At 40.9% G+C, this 13,825-nt stretch overlaps 1 protein-coding gene across 8 annotated transcripts in view; it reads right to left on the bottom strand.

The window, feature by feature from the left end:
- Positions 1-2,785: 2,785 nt before the first annotated feature.
- LOC131104679 (glutamate receptor-interacting protein 2-like) overlaps positions 2,786-13,825 on the bottom strand; it is a 29,207-nt gene continuing 18,167 nt past the window's right edge. For 7 of the 8 annotated variants that reach the window (XM_058052128.1, XM_058052129.1, XM_058052127.1 and 4 more), the window contains 12 exons: positions 11,603-11,748; positions 11,431-11,511; positions 10,353-10,416; positions 9,873-10,018; positions 9,645-9,789; positions 9,250-9,389; positions 8,371-8,553; positions 7,017-7,170; positions 6,229-6,343; positions 5,831-6,049; positions 5,543-5,689; positions 2,786-4,224 (listed from right to left, as the gene is read on the bottom strand). In XM_058052128.1, the coding sequence (XP_057908111.1) occupies positions 4,024-4,224; positions 5,543-5,689; positions 5,831-6,049; positions 6,229-6,343; positions 7,017-7,170; positions 8,371-8,553; positions 9,250-9,389; positions 9,645-9,789; positions 9,873-10,018; positions 10,353-10,416; positions 11,431-11,511; positions 11,603-11,748 (1,741 nt within the window). In that variant the 3' untranslated portion in view covers positions 2,786-4,023. Of the gene's footprint in view, positions 4,225-5,542; positions 5,690-5,830; positions 6,050-6,228; positions 6,774-7,016; positions 7,171-8,370; positions 8,554-9,249; positions 9,390-9,644; positions 9,790-9,872; positions 10,019-10,352; positions 10,417-11,430; positions 11,512-11,602; positions 11,749-13,825 lie in introns of those variants that run through there. The other variant, XM_058052133.1, reaches the window with a different exon arrangement.

Here is a 13,825-nt window from a genome sequence, read left to right as displayed (position 1 = left end):
GGGCAATGTAATGGCGTGTGCGTGGTAATTATTGATGATGTCATTGGGAACGAGATGAATTGTCAGGTATTTTTTTTGTCTGTGTATAAACTTATATTATTCAACTTATATTATTTTTATATTATGCGTGAGGTTGTGTGTGTGTGTGTGTGAGACAAAAATAAATTCAGGCCTGTGTAACCGGAAAACACCTGACGCTGAGGATACCAACTTCCTGTCTTGAATTTCAAAACAAAATACACTTAAATATGCCAAAACTCTAATTTACCAAACAAGTGAGGTAGTTCGATCTTAGAGATAGTAAATTCACTGAAAATAATGAACAATGAGTCCTTGTCTCTCAAGTGTGAAGTTTTTATAGCATAGCCTATAAAATTTATAATACAGAGAAAATTATTTTGAAGCGGAAAAATCGGAAGTAGCTGAACCATTGGCGGGCTTCCTGTAAAACAAGCAGTTTTAGGTGTTTTACAGTTACAAAGATCTGAGCTTCCGGTCGCACCGAATTTATTTGTGTGCATATTTTTTTATGTGTTTTGCCCTAAACGGCCTGTCATAAGAGTCAAAACTAGTCTGTAAAAGCTTAATGGTTTGCCATTAAGCTAGTCACAGCTTGCCACAGGCTAGTCCAATCGATGCCAGTGTGTTTGATCACTCCCTTATCAAAACTATTGCCGTTTGACTTTTCTTGCATCTTTGTTTACATGCTGTGCCTAGCCGTCACTGGCTGTACCGACATTGGCCAGCTGGCTAGCTAATTAGCTAGCGTTATCCACCTAGCTAGTCTTCACACTCCAAGTGGGACTTTTTACCTCTGTGACATTTTGTGTTTTATTTGTGTGCATATTTTTTACGTGTTTTGCAATAAACGGCCTGTCTTAAGAGTCAAAACTAGTCTGTAAAACCTTAATGGTTTCAGTTTGACAACTTGCCACAGGCTAGTTCAATCGATGCCAGTGTGTTTGATCACTCCCTTATCAAAACTATTGCCGTTTGACTTTTCTTGCATCTTTATTTACATGCTGTGCCTAGCCGTCACTGGCTGTACCGACATTGGCCAGCTGGCTAGCTAATTAGCTAGCGTTATCCACCTAGCTGGTCTTCACACTCCAAGTGGGACTTTTTTTTTTTTTTTACCTCTGTGACATTTTGTTTTTAAAACAAACAAGCAATGCGGATAGTTTGAAATTATTTGATTAATTTATTGGAATTATTTTATTCTGTTCATTTTGTTACCTCGAACTGAAAAATGTACAGCCCTGTGATTGGTATAAATATCAGTATCGGCAGTATAAAGTCCTAATCATAGGATCCCAAGTAAATTTGTATATAAATGTAAAGTACCATATACAGTATGATTCTTTGCCCTACAAGGGACTCCTCTTCATCCTCCTCGGCTATTTTTAGTATGATAAATGCTCAGTCAGTGTAGGGTGACCCCTTTCCCACTAATGCCACACAGATCATTGCATTTCTTGTTGTGGCTCTTTCACACTAGACCTAGAAGTCTCCAAGTATATAATCCATCATAAATCTAACATCAAACTGACTGAATGAATATGTTGTTTACAAAGAAAGGAAGGTGTGAGTCAGTGTGAGTCACACCGACTGCAAATGATCTTTGATCTAGTGCAAACATTGACAAAGTCATTAGGTCAATGGCCACGACGAGAGTCAATTTTAATCAATTGTCAATTGTAATGTCAATATTTTTCCATCTTCTTATTGGTTGATGTCTGAAAGCCTAACACTCATAGCAGTGCGCTTGAACGGATCATCACACGAACAGCGCAACGCTCAATCCTGTTCTGACATGAAGAAAGCAGATTGTCGATTGTAGTTCGCCACTTCCATTGGAAACGTTCCAGACAGAGGGCAGAGAGTTTATATATAAGGAAGTCTGTCCCTCTGTGACATCACAAAGTAACAGTTTTACCGCGCCTTTTGAAACCAAGCGTTTGGAGCCATCCCAAACTTCTTTCAGGGCTAACTTCCAAATGCACAAACCTTATTACCTGAAACTTTGGCATTGTTTAACACGAGAATACAACATTCTAACTACATTTATAGGTCAGAAGTGGAAAAAGCATAATCGGTCCCCTTTAACCCTTAGATGCACGAGTGACTGGACCCTACACTCTTCCATAAGTGGGTCAAAAATGACCCATAGTAGAATCAATGCCTTTTTATGCCAATTTTGCCATTTTGGTTAGGAATAATCACTTGTATGATATTTAGTATTATATTTAGGACCACACAAGAATGATTTCATGTTAGAAACATCTTCATTTTTCACTTTTTTACATCTTTGAAAAAGAAAATGACCCCGTACAACAATAGAAAATGTGAGGATCCATTGTGTGTTGCATAAAGGTAAGTAAAAAATGTGAATGGCATGATATCAAAAATATGTTTTTTGAGGAATATCTGGAATATGAAATGATAATTTTTTCATTACGAAGATATTTCAATAAAACAACCTGACCGGGTCATTTTTGACCCATTTATGTAAGTTGGGGTAGTAACACAAAAACAACAAATTCTTAAAATGTATAAAAGATAAGTTAAACATGTGAACGGCATGATATCAAAAACATGTTTTTTGAGGAATACCTGGAATATGAAATGATTTCATTACGAAGATATTTCAAGAAAACAACCTGACTGGGTCATTTTTGACCCACTTATGCATCTAAGCGTTAAGAATGTACTTGCTGCATGGACAGATAATTTTACTAGTTTACAGCTTAATTAATTAATTTTTCCTAAATAAACAACAATCAGAAGCCATAAGTCTTTTTTTTTATTAAAAAACATCTGACATTTAATATATAAAAATAACATCCAAGTAAATAAATAAAACCTAAATGTAAATAAAACCCCAAAAGTACTCTTCAGTGTAACAGCTCACACCAAACTTTACATGCATGTAGAATAAATGAAGAAGTCACAGCTTCATAGATTCATACGTAAAACTTAAAAAATAAAAAATAGGCCTCTATAGACATTGACTGAGTCGGGGCATGCCAAAAAATAATGTATCAGTCTTTAAGGCTATTACACAACATCAGCCGATAACAGGACATAAAACCATTTACACTTGAAAGGGGTAACTGGGAGGGGGGGTACTTAGGACTGGGCGACACTCTCAACGACCCCACAGAGGTAAACTAGACACGACAGCAGGGTTGCTGTTAATTAGTCACTTACTAAGGCCGTACCAACCATGTGGTCTGGTACTGGTCCAAAAAAACAAAAGGCTACAGTGAAAAAGGAACAAATGAGAAGGATTCAGTGAAGATGAAAAGGCATGGCTTTACTGCCCAACCAAACAAAAGAGAAAAGAAAACAAAAAAAAGTGAGTGACCTTGTCTTACACAAACGTGTGACATGTGCGGTGGTGCCGAGAATAGGAAGTGGAGGAAAAAAAAAATAAAAATAAAGAGTGCAATATTATTAATGCTTTCCACGTACGTCCACCAGAAAGGAAACAGGACATGTCTTTGCAAGCATTCATGAGATTAACACAGAAGCTTTAAGATGCAACATTTTATGATGCTTGGCCAGTGGCGGTGATTTTTCTATTTAGAGCCATCGCTCCTTCTCTACGGTGGAAACATGGGCGGTTAGCCAAAAAAATAACTCCTAACAGTAACTGTGAACACCCTGTGCATGTGTAAAAATGGCCGTTTGTGTGCTCGTGGGGATAATGTCAATGCAGGAAATAATGCATGCAGTGTGTGTGTGTGTGTGTGTGTGTGTGTGTGTGTGTGTGTGCCCAGTCAGGAGCAATGACTCCTCCATTATATAACCTTGGCAAAGGAGTGGAGAGTGGGTGCTGCCTGAAAACCAAAGCCCCCCCCCACTCTGAAAAGCATCATGTGAATATGGTGATTAACACCGGGCGTGTTGCAAGTGAGAGATGTTTTCCCGTGTCTCCGTGGGATGCTGTGAAGGTCCGACAGGTGCAATGTGACCGTCTTGACCGTTCCCGTGTCCGAGTGCCAGCTCGTCCATCTTTGCTCACAGGGCAATGCTTTTGGTGCGCTGCTCAGAGAAGCAGAGCAGTGAGATGGAGGGGTCATTGCGGTCGCTAGGCACCCCCCCGGTGTTGCCCGTTTCTACGGGATTCCTGCTAATGACCAGATCCAGGCTGGCCCCCGCTTCCATAATCAGGGGCACAGTGAGACAGCAGTCCAAGTCTCTGGTGCGTACATGATTCACCTGCGGGAGTCCAGCAAATCAAACCATCATACAATGAAAATACACACTAATTATTATTATTATTTTTCATTCAGGGGTCGCCACAGCTAATCAATCTCCTCCATCCAACCCCGTCTTATGTCTCCGTCTTTCTACCCTCATGTCCTCCTTCACGACATCCATAAACCGCTTTGGTTTTCCTCTACTAAAATATTCACTCTCTCCGCTCTGGACATGTCCCAACCATCTCAGTCTGAACGATAACTGACTTTATCTCCAAGGCCTCTAACATGTAATGTCCCTCTGATGTACTCCTTCCTGATCCTATCCATCCCGGTCACTCCCAATGAGAACCTCAGCATCCTCATCTCTGCTACCTCCAGTTCTGCTTCCTGTCTTTTCCCCAGCGGTACTGTCGCTAGACCAGGAGTCTCAAACACGCGGCCCGCGGGCCAAATGTGGCCCGCAGGACACTAGTTTGAGGCCCCCAGCCTTGATATGAAAGTTTAATGTTAGTTTGATATGGATGCTGTATGGTATCATGTACCCAGAAAAAATGATTACGTTTGATTCATGTTCATGTTAAAGGTTAAATAACTGTTAATAGTTATCCTCCCTGGATAACTAGAACTACTGGATCGATTTAAGAGACCAGAATGGACTTCTCAGACGCTTCTCAGACGCTCTGACCCTCCATTTTTTCTTCATTATTTCTATGACAGAGAGAACATCCGTGGGCCACGCCCTCACGCATCCAAGACACACATATGCATTCGCACTCACATCCCTCCTCTCATCCAACGCCTTCACCGCTATTGTGTTTATGTTGTTTATGTAAACAATGTGTTGACTTATGCAAATGTATGCCAAGGTTTTTTTTTTATTTTTTACCAGTTCCACACTCCTCATTCCTCATTCACCCTCCTTCATTTTAGGAGGTTAGTTTGGAATTGCATATATATCATATATATATATATCACTATATTGACAGTTACTATGGTACCCATTATGTCATTGTATGGTCGTATCACCTCGTACTTTGGTATGTGACAAAAAATAAATAAAAGAACAAATTTTGATGATTGATGACTGATTATATAAAGCGCTCAATTTGATCCTGAATTTGATCGTGGTTTCTTTTAAATGCAATTTAGGCCAAAATAATTAATCTCAATTACTTTTTGTCATGTCAAACATAATATGAAAAGCTAAGAAATACAATATCCTTTTATTGCAATCTACTGGATGTTATTTCACGGATATTGAATGTTTTTTTTAAAGAGGGGTGTGTGGTCTTCTCTTCAGGTAAATACAGTACTTTCCCAGAAATAAGACGTACCTGAAGAATGCGATCGTAGGGTTTGAGGCCCGCTTTGTCAGCCGGGCCTTTGGGGCGGATCATGTTGACAAAAACTCCTTCTTCTAGAAGTCCGTCAGATACGCTGAAGCCAAAGTCGTGGCTCTCGGGGTCCTTTTTGACACTCACCTGGAAGCACATTAGACAAATATTATTAACAATATTATACTAATTATTATCCAGTATAGTAAAACCTATTGAAGTCATTCTTCATTTTCACAGGACGGGGACCAGTAAGAAACAAACGTTCCATCCATTCATCCTCCATACCTTCTGCAGGGCCAAAGTAGCGGAAGACAAATGGGACCATCTGCCACCACGAGATGTCACGTCTTCAGATCCAGTGAACACGTCGTGTTTGCTCCTATTCTTTGGTGCCGCGTGACTTTCCTCATATTTAATGGGACTTAGTTCTGATAGAAACATGGAGTCTTCATTGGTCTTGGTCTCGTCTAGGTACAGACTAAGAGCGCTGCCTGTCATAGATGCCTGCAAAAGCACAACATATGAGAAATATGACTTATTATATTGTGTGTGAAGTTATTGAATATAGCAGCAGGTGTCCCGTCTGCCCTGTTTGTTTAAAAGCAGATCATACACTCAAGAGATTATGATAATGCTTCATATGAAATGATCATATAGTTGGTCTGTGAGTCGGACCGGCCTACCTCAAGCTCCCTGAGGATCTCTGACTGGCCACAGGTCTCCAGGTCCAGCAGAGCCTGGGACCAGAAGCTATCCTCCTGGTTGAGGGTGCCATGGCAATGAGGGGGACTGACGAATCTATGACAACGCAGGAACCACAACGTGAGAGCTTGAGGTCGGTGCTGCGTTCAAAAGCAGCGTGGGAAATGTATTTTTTTTTGGGGTTTGGCTTCACGAAGAAGAGTTCCTTTGAAAGTCTCTTAGAATCACACTGAGGGGGGGGGGGGGGGGGGGTTATCATAAATTCTCTCACATCTCAAAACACTGAGAAGTGCAACACAAAATCATTTACAAAGTTGTTTTTTTTTAACATTCAAAAGTAAATTCACCCTCCAAAAAAAGCAGAACAGTGAACACAACAAAGTGACAATAAATAAAATTTAAAAAAAAGATGTACAAGAAGACACATGGCTGACGTGTCCTGGTGTGTTTTGGTGTGGACATGAAAAAGGCGACACACCAAAAAGCTTGTGGGGGAAATTAGTAAAGCAGATCAGAGAGAGAATACCTAAGAAAGAAGAGAAAAGGACAGTTTGGACAAGCAAACAACATGAAAGCATCATAAGAAAAGCATATTTCTTATCAACAATAAGACTCCCGCGGCGTCTTTGTCAAAGACGTTAAACATGGGAAAAACAACGAAGAGAAGCTGGCAGAAATACACTCCAATGAAAGAACTTACTGAGCACACTGACATAAAAACGAGGCAACGGGAAGGAGACTTGAGCGGAGGAGAAAGCGGAGCTCTTACCCGGGCATCTTGTCCCAGTCATCCTCTGTTAGTCTCGCATCATAGAGCCCCGTTTGCTGCAGCAGTCCTGCAGAGCTGGACCCCACTGGGCTCCTGTACTTTGTTCTCCTCCACTCGTTCGAATTGAGCAACATGTCTTTGTGGAGATATGTTCCTTCCACGAGAACAAGGTGGGAATTATCATTAACAAGATAGATAGAGATAGAGATAGAGAGATAGAGAGATAGAGAGATAGAGAGATAGAGAGATAGAGAGATAGAGAGATAGAGAGATAGAGAGACAGATAGATAGATAGATAGATAGATAGATAGATAGATAGATAGATAGATAGATAGATAGATAGATAGATAGATAGATAGATAGATAGATAGATAGATAGATAGATAGATAGATAGATAGATAGACAGATAGATAGACAGATAGATAGACAGATAGATAGATAGATAGAGATAGCAAGATAGATAGAGATAGCGATAGCGATAGCGATAGCTAGATAGCTAGCTAGATAGCTAGATAGAGATAGCTACCTAGATAGAGATAGCTAGCTAGATAGAGATAGCGAGATAGATAGAGATAGCGAGATTGAGAGATAGTGAGATAGAGAGATAGAGATATCGAGATAGAGATAGCAAGATAGATAGAGCTAGCGAGATAGAGCTAGCGAGATTGAGCTAGCAAGATAGAGCTAGAGCTAGATAGAGATAGCAAGATAGATAGAGATAGAGATAGCGATAGCTAGATAGCTAGCTAGATAGAGATAGCTCGCTAGAGAGATAGCGAGAAAGATAGAGATAGCGAGATTGAGAGATAGAGATAGCGAGATAGAGCGATAGAGATAGATAGAGATAGAGAGATAGCAAGATAGATAGATAGAGATAGCGAGATAGAGCTAGCAAGATAGAGCTAGCAAGATAGAGCTAGATAGAGATAGCGAGATAGATAGAGCTAGATAGAGATAGCGAGATAGAGATAGCGAGATAGAGCTAGCAAGATAGAGCTAGCAAGATAGAGCTAGATAGAGATAGCGAGATAGATAGAGCTAGATAGAGATAGCGAGATAGAGATCGCGAGATAGATAGAGATAGCGAGAGATAGAGCTAGCGATAGCTAGCTAGATAGCTAGAGATAGAGAGATAGATAGACTTTCTTTATTGTCATTGCACAATAAACAGCAGTGAAATTGCTCCCGTATATTAATAAATAATAATGTGGAGAATAAATAGATGACATCAAATATGAACAACAATGTACAGCATAAACAGTAATTTGTACAAATAATTTAAATAATTTAGAATAAATAATAATAATAATTAAAAGTAAAGAAATGGGTATAACATGGAAAGCATTGACTCACCTTGGGTACTGTAGCCGGCGTCGCATCCTGAGCCATCCCAGGAGCTCATGGCAGAGTCAATGCTGGGCACGGTGGCAGAGTAGATCTCCGAGTGTTTACCGAGTCTCTGGGAGTCCATCAGTTCATCGTCGAGGTCGCTCAGGAACCCAGTTTCTCTGTCCAGAACCCGCTTGGCATCATACTCTGGAAGTGAGCATTCAACACGGGAGGGAAATGTTTATTTAGATACTCGGTAATCAGTGGTCAGCAACCTGTGGTCTCGGCCGTGAACCCTTGAAAGACGACATCGACCCTACGCCACCGCCACCCCGGGGTATACAGTATATGGTTCCAAAAAATGGAGGCACTTGTGAAGCCTCTCTGACTTCATCTCCAAGGCCTCTTACATGTAATGTCCTTCTGATGTACTCCTTCCTGATCCTATCCATCCCGGTCACTCCCAAAGAGAACCTCAGCATCCTCATCTCTGCTACCTCCAGTTCTGCTTCCTGTCTTTTCCTCAGTGGTACTGTCTCTAGACCAAACAACATGGCTGACCTCACCACAGTTTTGTATACCTTTCCTTTCATTTTAGCGCAAACTCTTCTATCACTTTTTTCCACCCGTTCCATCCTTCCTGCATACGCTTCTTCACCTCCTTTTTTACAATCTCCATTGTTCTGGATTGTTGACCTCAAGTACTTGAAATTCTCCACCTTCTGTATCTCTTCTCCCTGTAACCTCACTCTTCCATTCAGTCCCTCTCATTCACATACATATACTCCGTCTTGCTGCGACTAATCTTCATTATTCTTATTTATTATTATTTTATTGTTTGTATATTGTTATATTGTATACAGAATGTTTCCTTGCTATGAGAAGAAGGTGAGGCCAACATACGCTCTGCTTGTTTCTTGATCTTGAGGGTGACGGACTCCCCGGCCATCTGCAGGAGGTGGATGGCCTCGCTCAGTGTTTTGCCTTTCAGACTAACCCCATTGATGGCCAGCACACGGTCCCCTATGTGGATGGCACCGGTCCTGCAGTTTGAGGAGAAGAGGAGACAAGAGATACCAGACATTGCCGACAGTCAGCACGGGTCCGGAGGAACTGTCCGGCTGCCAGCGTGCAGGCAGACACGGAGAAAGAGGCTTCTTGTCATAGAAAACAGAAACGAGACGGCCATTGTTTACTGTCTCATTCAAGTGAAAACATCTACACAGCGGTCATTAAAATCGTTTGTGTGCCTAATGTAAACATCACTGTTGTGTTGGACTCCAGGTCTGGCCTCTCACCTCTCAGCCAGGCCCTTCTTGGTGAGACCTGAAATGACGATGGGGTCAAAAGGTTCCTCGGTGCCAGAAATGGTGATGCCCAGTGGCCCGTTATATCTCTTCAGCTCTACTGTGTAGATGATAGATCCTGACATCTCCAGCTCATCTGGAGAATATATGATCACTAAATGTAACGTACTGTAGATTTATTATGAAACATGTTTTATATTCAGCGTGCATGTTTTGTACCAAAGTTGTCCTCGTCCTTCTGGATTCTGAGCTTGACCATGTCCTCCGCCTGCTCCAAGACATGCATGGCATCCTCCATGGTGCAGTTCTCTAGACGCACGCTGTCGATGGCCAGCAGCCTGTCTCCAGGCTCCAGGGTGCCGGTCCTACAAGCAGAAAGGGGACCATACCGTGACCATGTGGGAACAGGGGAGCCGCTCCTGATTGGCATTATGAATCCTATTAGTATCCCATTGGGGTCATTGGGGGTCATTGGGGGTCACCGCAACTTCGCCTCTAATCAACGCTGAGCTCTTGTGAAATGTTAGCGCTCTGCTCTACTGGACTACTTCTCATTGTCAATCCAATTATGCTTGCATAGTCACAGAAATATTTGGTTCACAAATAATCCCTGAACCTCGGCCTGGACAATACAAGTACTATAAGTACTAGTACTACAAGTACTATAGAGTCACGTGTGTGTGTGGTAAAATAGCATACCTGTGTGCTATGCTGCCTTTTCTGATGTCGGAGATGATGAGTGGCTTGCTAGGCTTCTTACTTCCTGGTGAAAAAAGAAAGAAGACATTATTATTATTATTGTAATAATCAAGACAGATAAACTGTGTATTGTGTTTGTTTTACAGTTAATATTAATATATACACATATATACATACATACAATATACACACACAGACATATATCCATATATACATATACATATATCCATATATACATATACATATATGCATGCATATACACATATACGCATACATATACACATATACGCATACATATACACATATACGCATACTTATACACACATATACACACATATATATATATATATATACATACATATATACATATACACACATATACTATATACACATACATATATACACAAAGATACACACACACATATACACACATATACATATACACACAGATACACATATACATATATATGCCGCTTGTTCTCACTAGGGTTGCGAAGGTGCTGGAGCCTATCCCAGCTATCTTTGGGCAAGAGGCGGGGTACACCCTGGACTGGTGGCCAGCCAATCACAGTGCACATATAGACAAACAACCATTCACACTCACATTCATACCTATGGACAATTTGGAGTCACCAATTAAGCTAACATGAATGTTGTTGGAATGTGGCAGGAAGTCGGAGTACCCGGAGAAACATACTTCCCACCAATCCCCATAGACACACAGGGAGAACATGCAAACTCCACACAGAATCAGAATATAAATAATAATAATTTAACAATATTGTTGTATATTGAAGTGGTAAAAAGTTCAACATGTTGAATGTCTAACAAATTAATGTAGATAAAATATAAGGAACTCTTATAATCCATTTGAGTTCTACACAGCTGGTACTGCTACAAAAATCACAATACACATATCAAATACATCTATGATAATGTGATAAAAATATTATCAATTTTTTTTAATTAGATTGTTCATTTTATGAACTGAATCTGTACATTGGTCCTGGAACTAGGATGAACATACCCACAATTGAACAATACCGCCCCCTGCTGGACAACCTGCTGCCAAACTCACCACTGATGGTGATGCCCAGCTCCATTCCTCTTCGCTTGGGTAGTTTCACATGGAAGGTACCACTGCTGGGAACCACAGACTCTAATAATACAAGAATACAAAAAATAATACAAAATACAGTATCAGGCTGCCTAATATGAAGAAACTGAGTCATTCCGATAGTAAATTGTACCGGCAACATCAAACTCGATCTCCACTGTGACCTTATTGGTCAAAGCAGAATCTCTGAGCAGCTGATGGGCTTCCTCCAAAGTGCCATCTTCAGTTGGGATGCCATTGATGGACAGGAGTCTGTCTCCTACCTGCAGCAATCCACACCTGGACACACAAATGCAACACGACACTGGCACTCACTGTAAATTCATTCATTTTCTACCGCTTAACCTCACAAGGGATGCGGGGGTGCTGGAGCCTATCCCGGGGTACACTCTGGACTGGTGGCCAGCCAATCACAAAGCACATATAGACAAACAACCATTCACACTCACATTCATACCTATGGACAATTTGGAGTGGCCAATTAACCTAGCATGTTTTTGGAATGTGGGAGGAAACCGGAGTACCCGGAGAAAACCCACGCATGCACGGGGAGAACATGCAAACTCCACACAGAGATAGCCGAGGGTGGGATTGAACTCTTGTTTCCTAGCTGTGATGTCTGTGCGCTAACCACTCGACCACCGTGCAGCCCCTCGCTGTAAATAAGCAGCTAAAAAGTGAATGAAAATATATTTTAGGAAGTAATATCACAACACTGCTTCCTGGTAATACATTATACTACACACAGAGGCTGTCATCTTATCTAGTGCATTATTTGATTAAAAAAAGCACATTACAAAAGTGAGTACACCCACCACATTTCGGAAAACATCTTCCCATTAATAACCTCTCTGGTCAAATCCATGCCCAAGACATTTAAGGCAGTGTATCAGATGATATCGGTGAAAAACGAAGGTATCGATTATCGATCCGCACCGCCCTCGCTGCAGCGTCCACAACAATGTCTGCCATGTGTGGGACCTGTCTTTGTAATACTGATAGAAGTTTTGCACCCTCAAATATGTCACATGTGTGGCGAGTTTGAGGCCCCGGTCCCAACTCGCTATACTTGGGAGTGTATGCAAAATTTGGGGATGAGTACCGCCTCAGTACGGATTTGGGAGCATGCAGACACTACTTTGCAACGACGCGCAATGAGATGTTGCTAATGTTTTTGCTGACATACTGTAAACACATGTAATCTATGTGAGCTATAAAAAGCATACTAAAATATTGGCGTGTAGGTTTTCTCATTAAAATTAAAAAATGATCTTATCCTCCAAAAACTGCATCACACCTACACCAGGAATAAGTATTATAATCTGTGGATCCTTGTCATGAAATATGACTTCTTACTACACCACCGCTGACACGTGATTAAGTCTGTGATGGCTAAGATGCTGACATCCCAGTGGGAGGTTCCACTCCAGTCACCACTGCCCAACTGCTGCTTGACTTAATGGTGTCACACGGGGGAGATGACCCTGCGCTGCTGGTGCAAATGCCATCATTACCCTCACAGGACAAAGACGCTTCACTCTGGGCCTGGCTAGAAATGCACATTAAATCCATAAGAACACATCAAACAATTGTTGTTGCCTTGCGAGGAGCTCCATATTTACCCTCCTAATGAAAATAACCTTATGTCTTATGAACCGAAATTGGTCAGATGGAGTTCGGTACCAACAACAAGGTGCTAATGGGTGGCATAAAATTGGTCGATGGTTGTCTAATCGCAATATCCGTGACAGGAAAATAATATGGTAATGGTAATGGTAATGGTTTTATTTCATTTGAACATGCATCAGATTACAATTGAATGCATCCCATAATCAGTTCCCAGTTCCACATGTCCAAAAGGAGTAGGAAGAAGCAAAGCTTATTAAATCCTACCCCTCCATCTGGTACTTTTACAATCAGTAACTGTTACATTTGTTCACTTCCTGCTTTCCTAATATAGTTAAAGTTGTTTTTTTTTGTAATTTTAAAATATTTTTTATCACGTAGCGAAGTACTCGGTGATATGAGCATCCAATGCCATAATGTGTACCATAGTGCGTGTCAATATAGTGATATATATAGCACATCATGACTGGTTCAAGACTCTTCATCCTTGTATTTAGCAAACATCAACTGCTTGTATTGTTTCTTGAATTGGCTCATCGTTGTGCATTGTTTGATTCCCTTACTCAATCCATTCCATAGTTTGATTCCACATACTGAAATGCTATGGCTAGCATAACGTAGTCCTAGCATAGAAGTGTTTCAAATGTACTTCTTCCCTGAGATCATATTTCTCCTCTCTTGTAGAGAAGTATTGGATGACATTTTTAGCTAATTGGTTATTTTTAGCCTT

This window comes from Doryrhamphus excisus, chromosome 16 (assembly GCF_030265055.1).
Source record: "Doryrhamphus excisus isolate RoL2022-K1 chromosome 16, RoL_Dexc_1.0, whole genome shotgun sequence".
In the NCBI taxonomy this organism is placed as follows: Eukaryota; Metazoa; Chordata; class Actinopteri; order Syngnathiformes; family Syngnathidae; genus Doryrhamphus; species Doryrhamphus excisus.
Note: the sequence above shows the minus strand (reverse complement) of the source record. Positions and strands in the feature narration are given on the sequence as shown.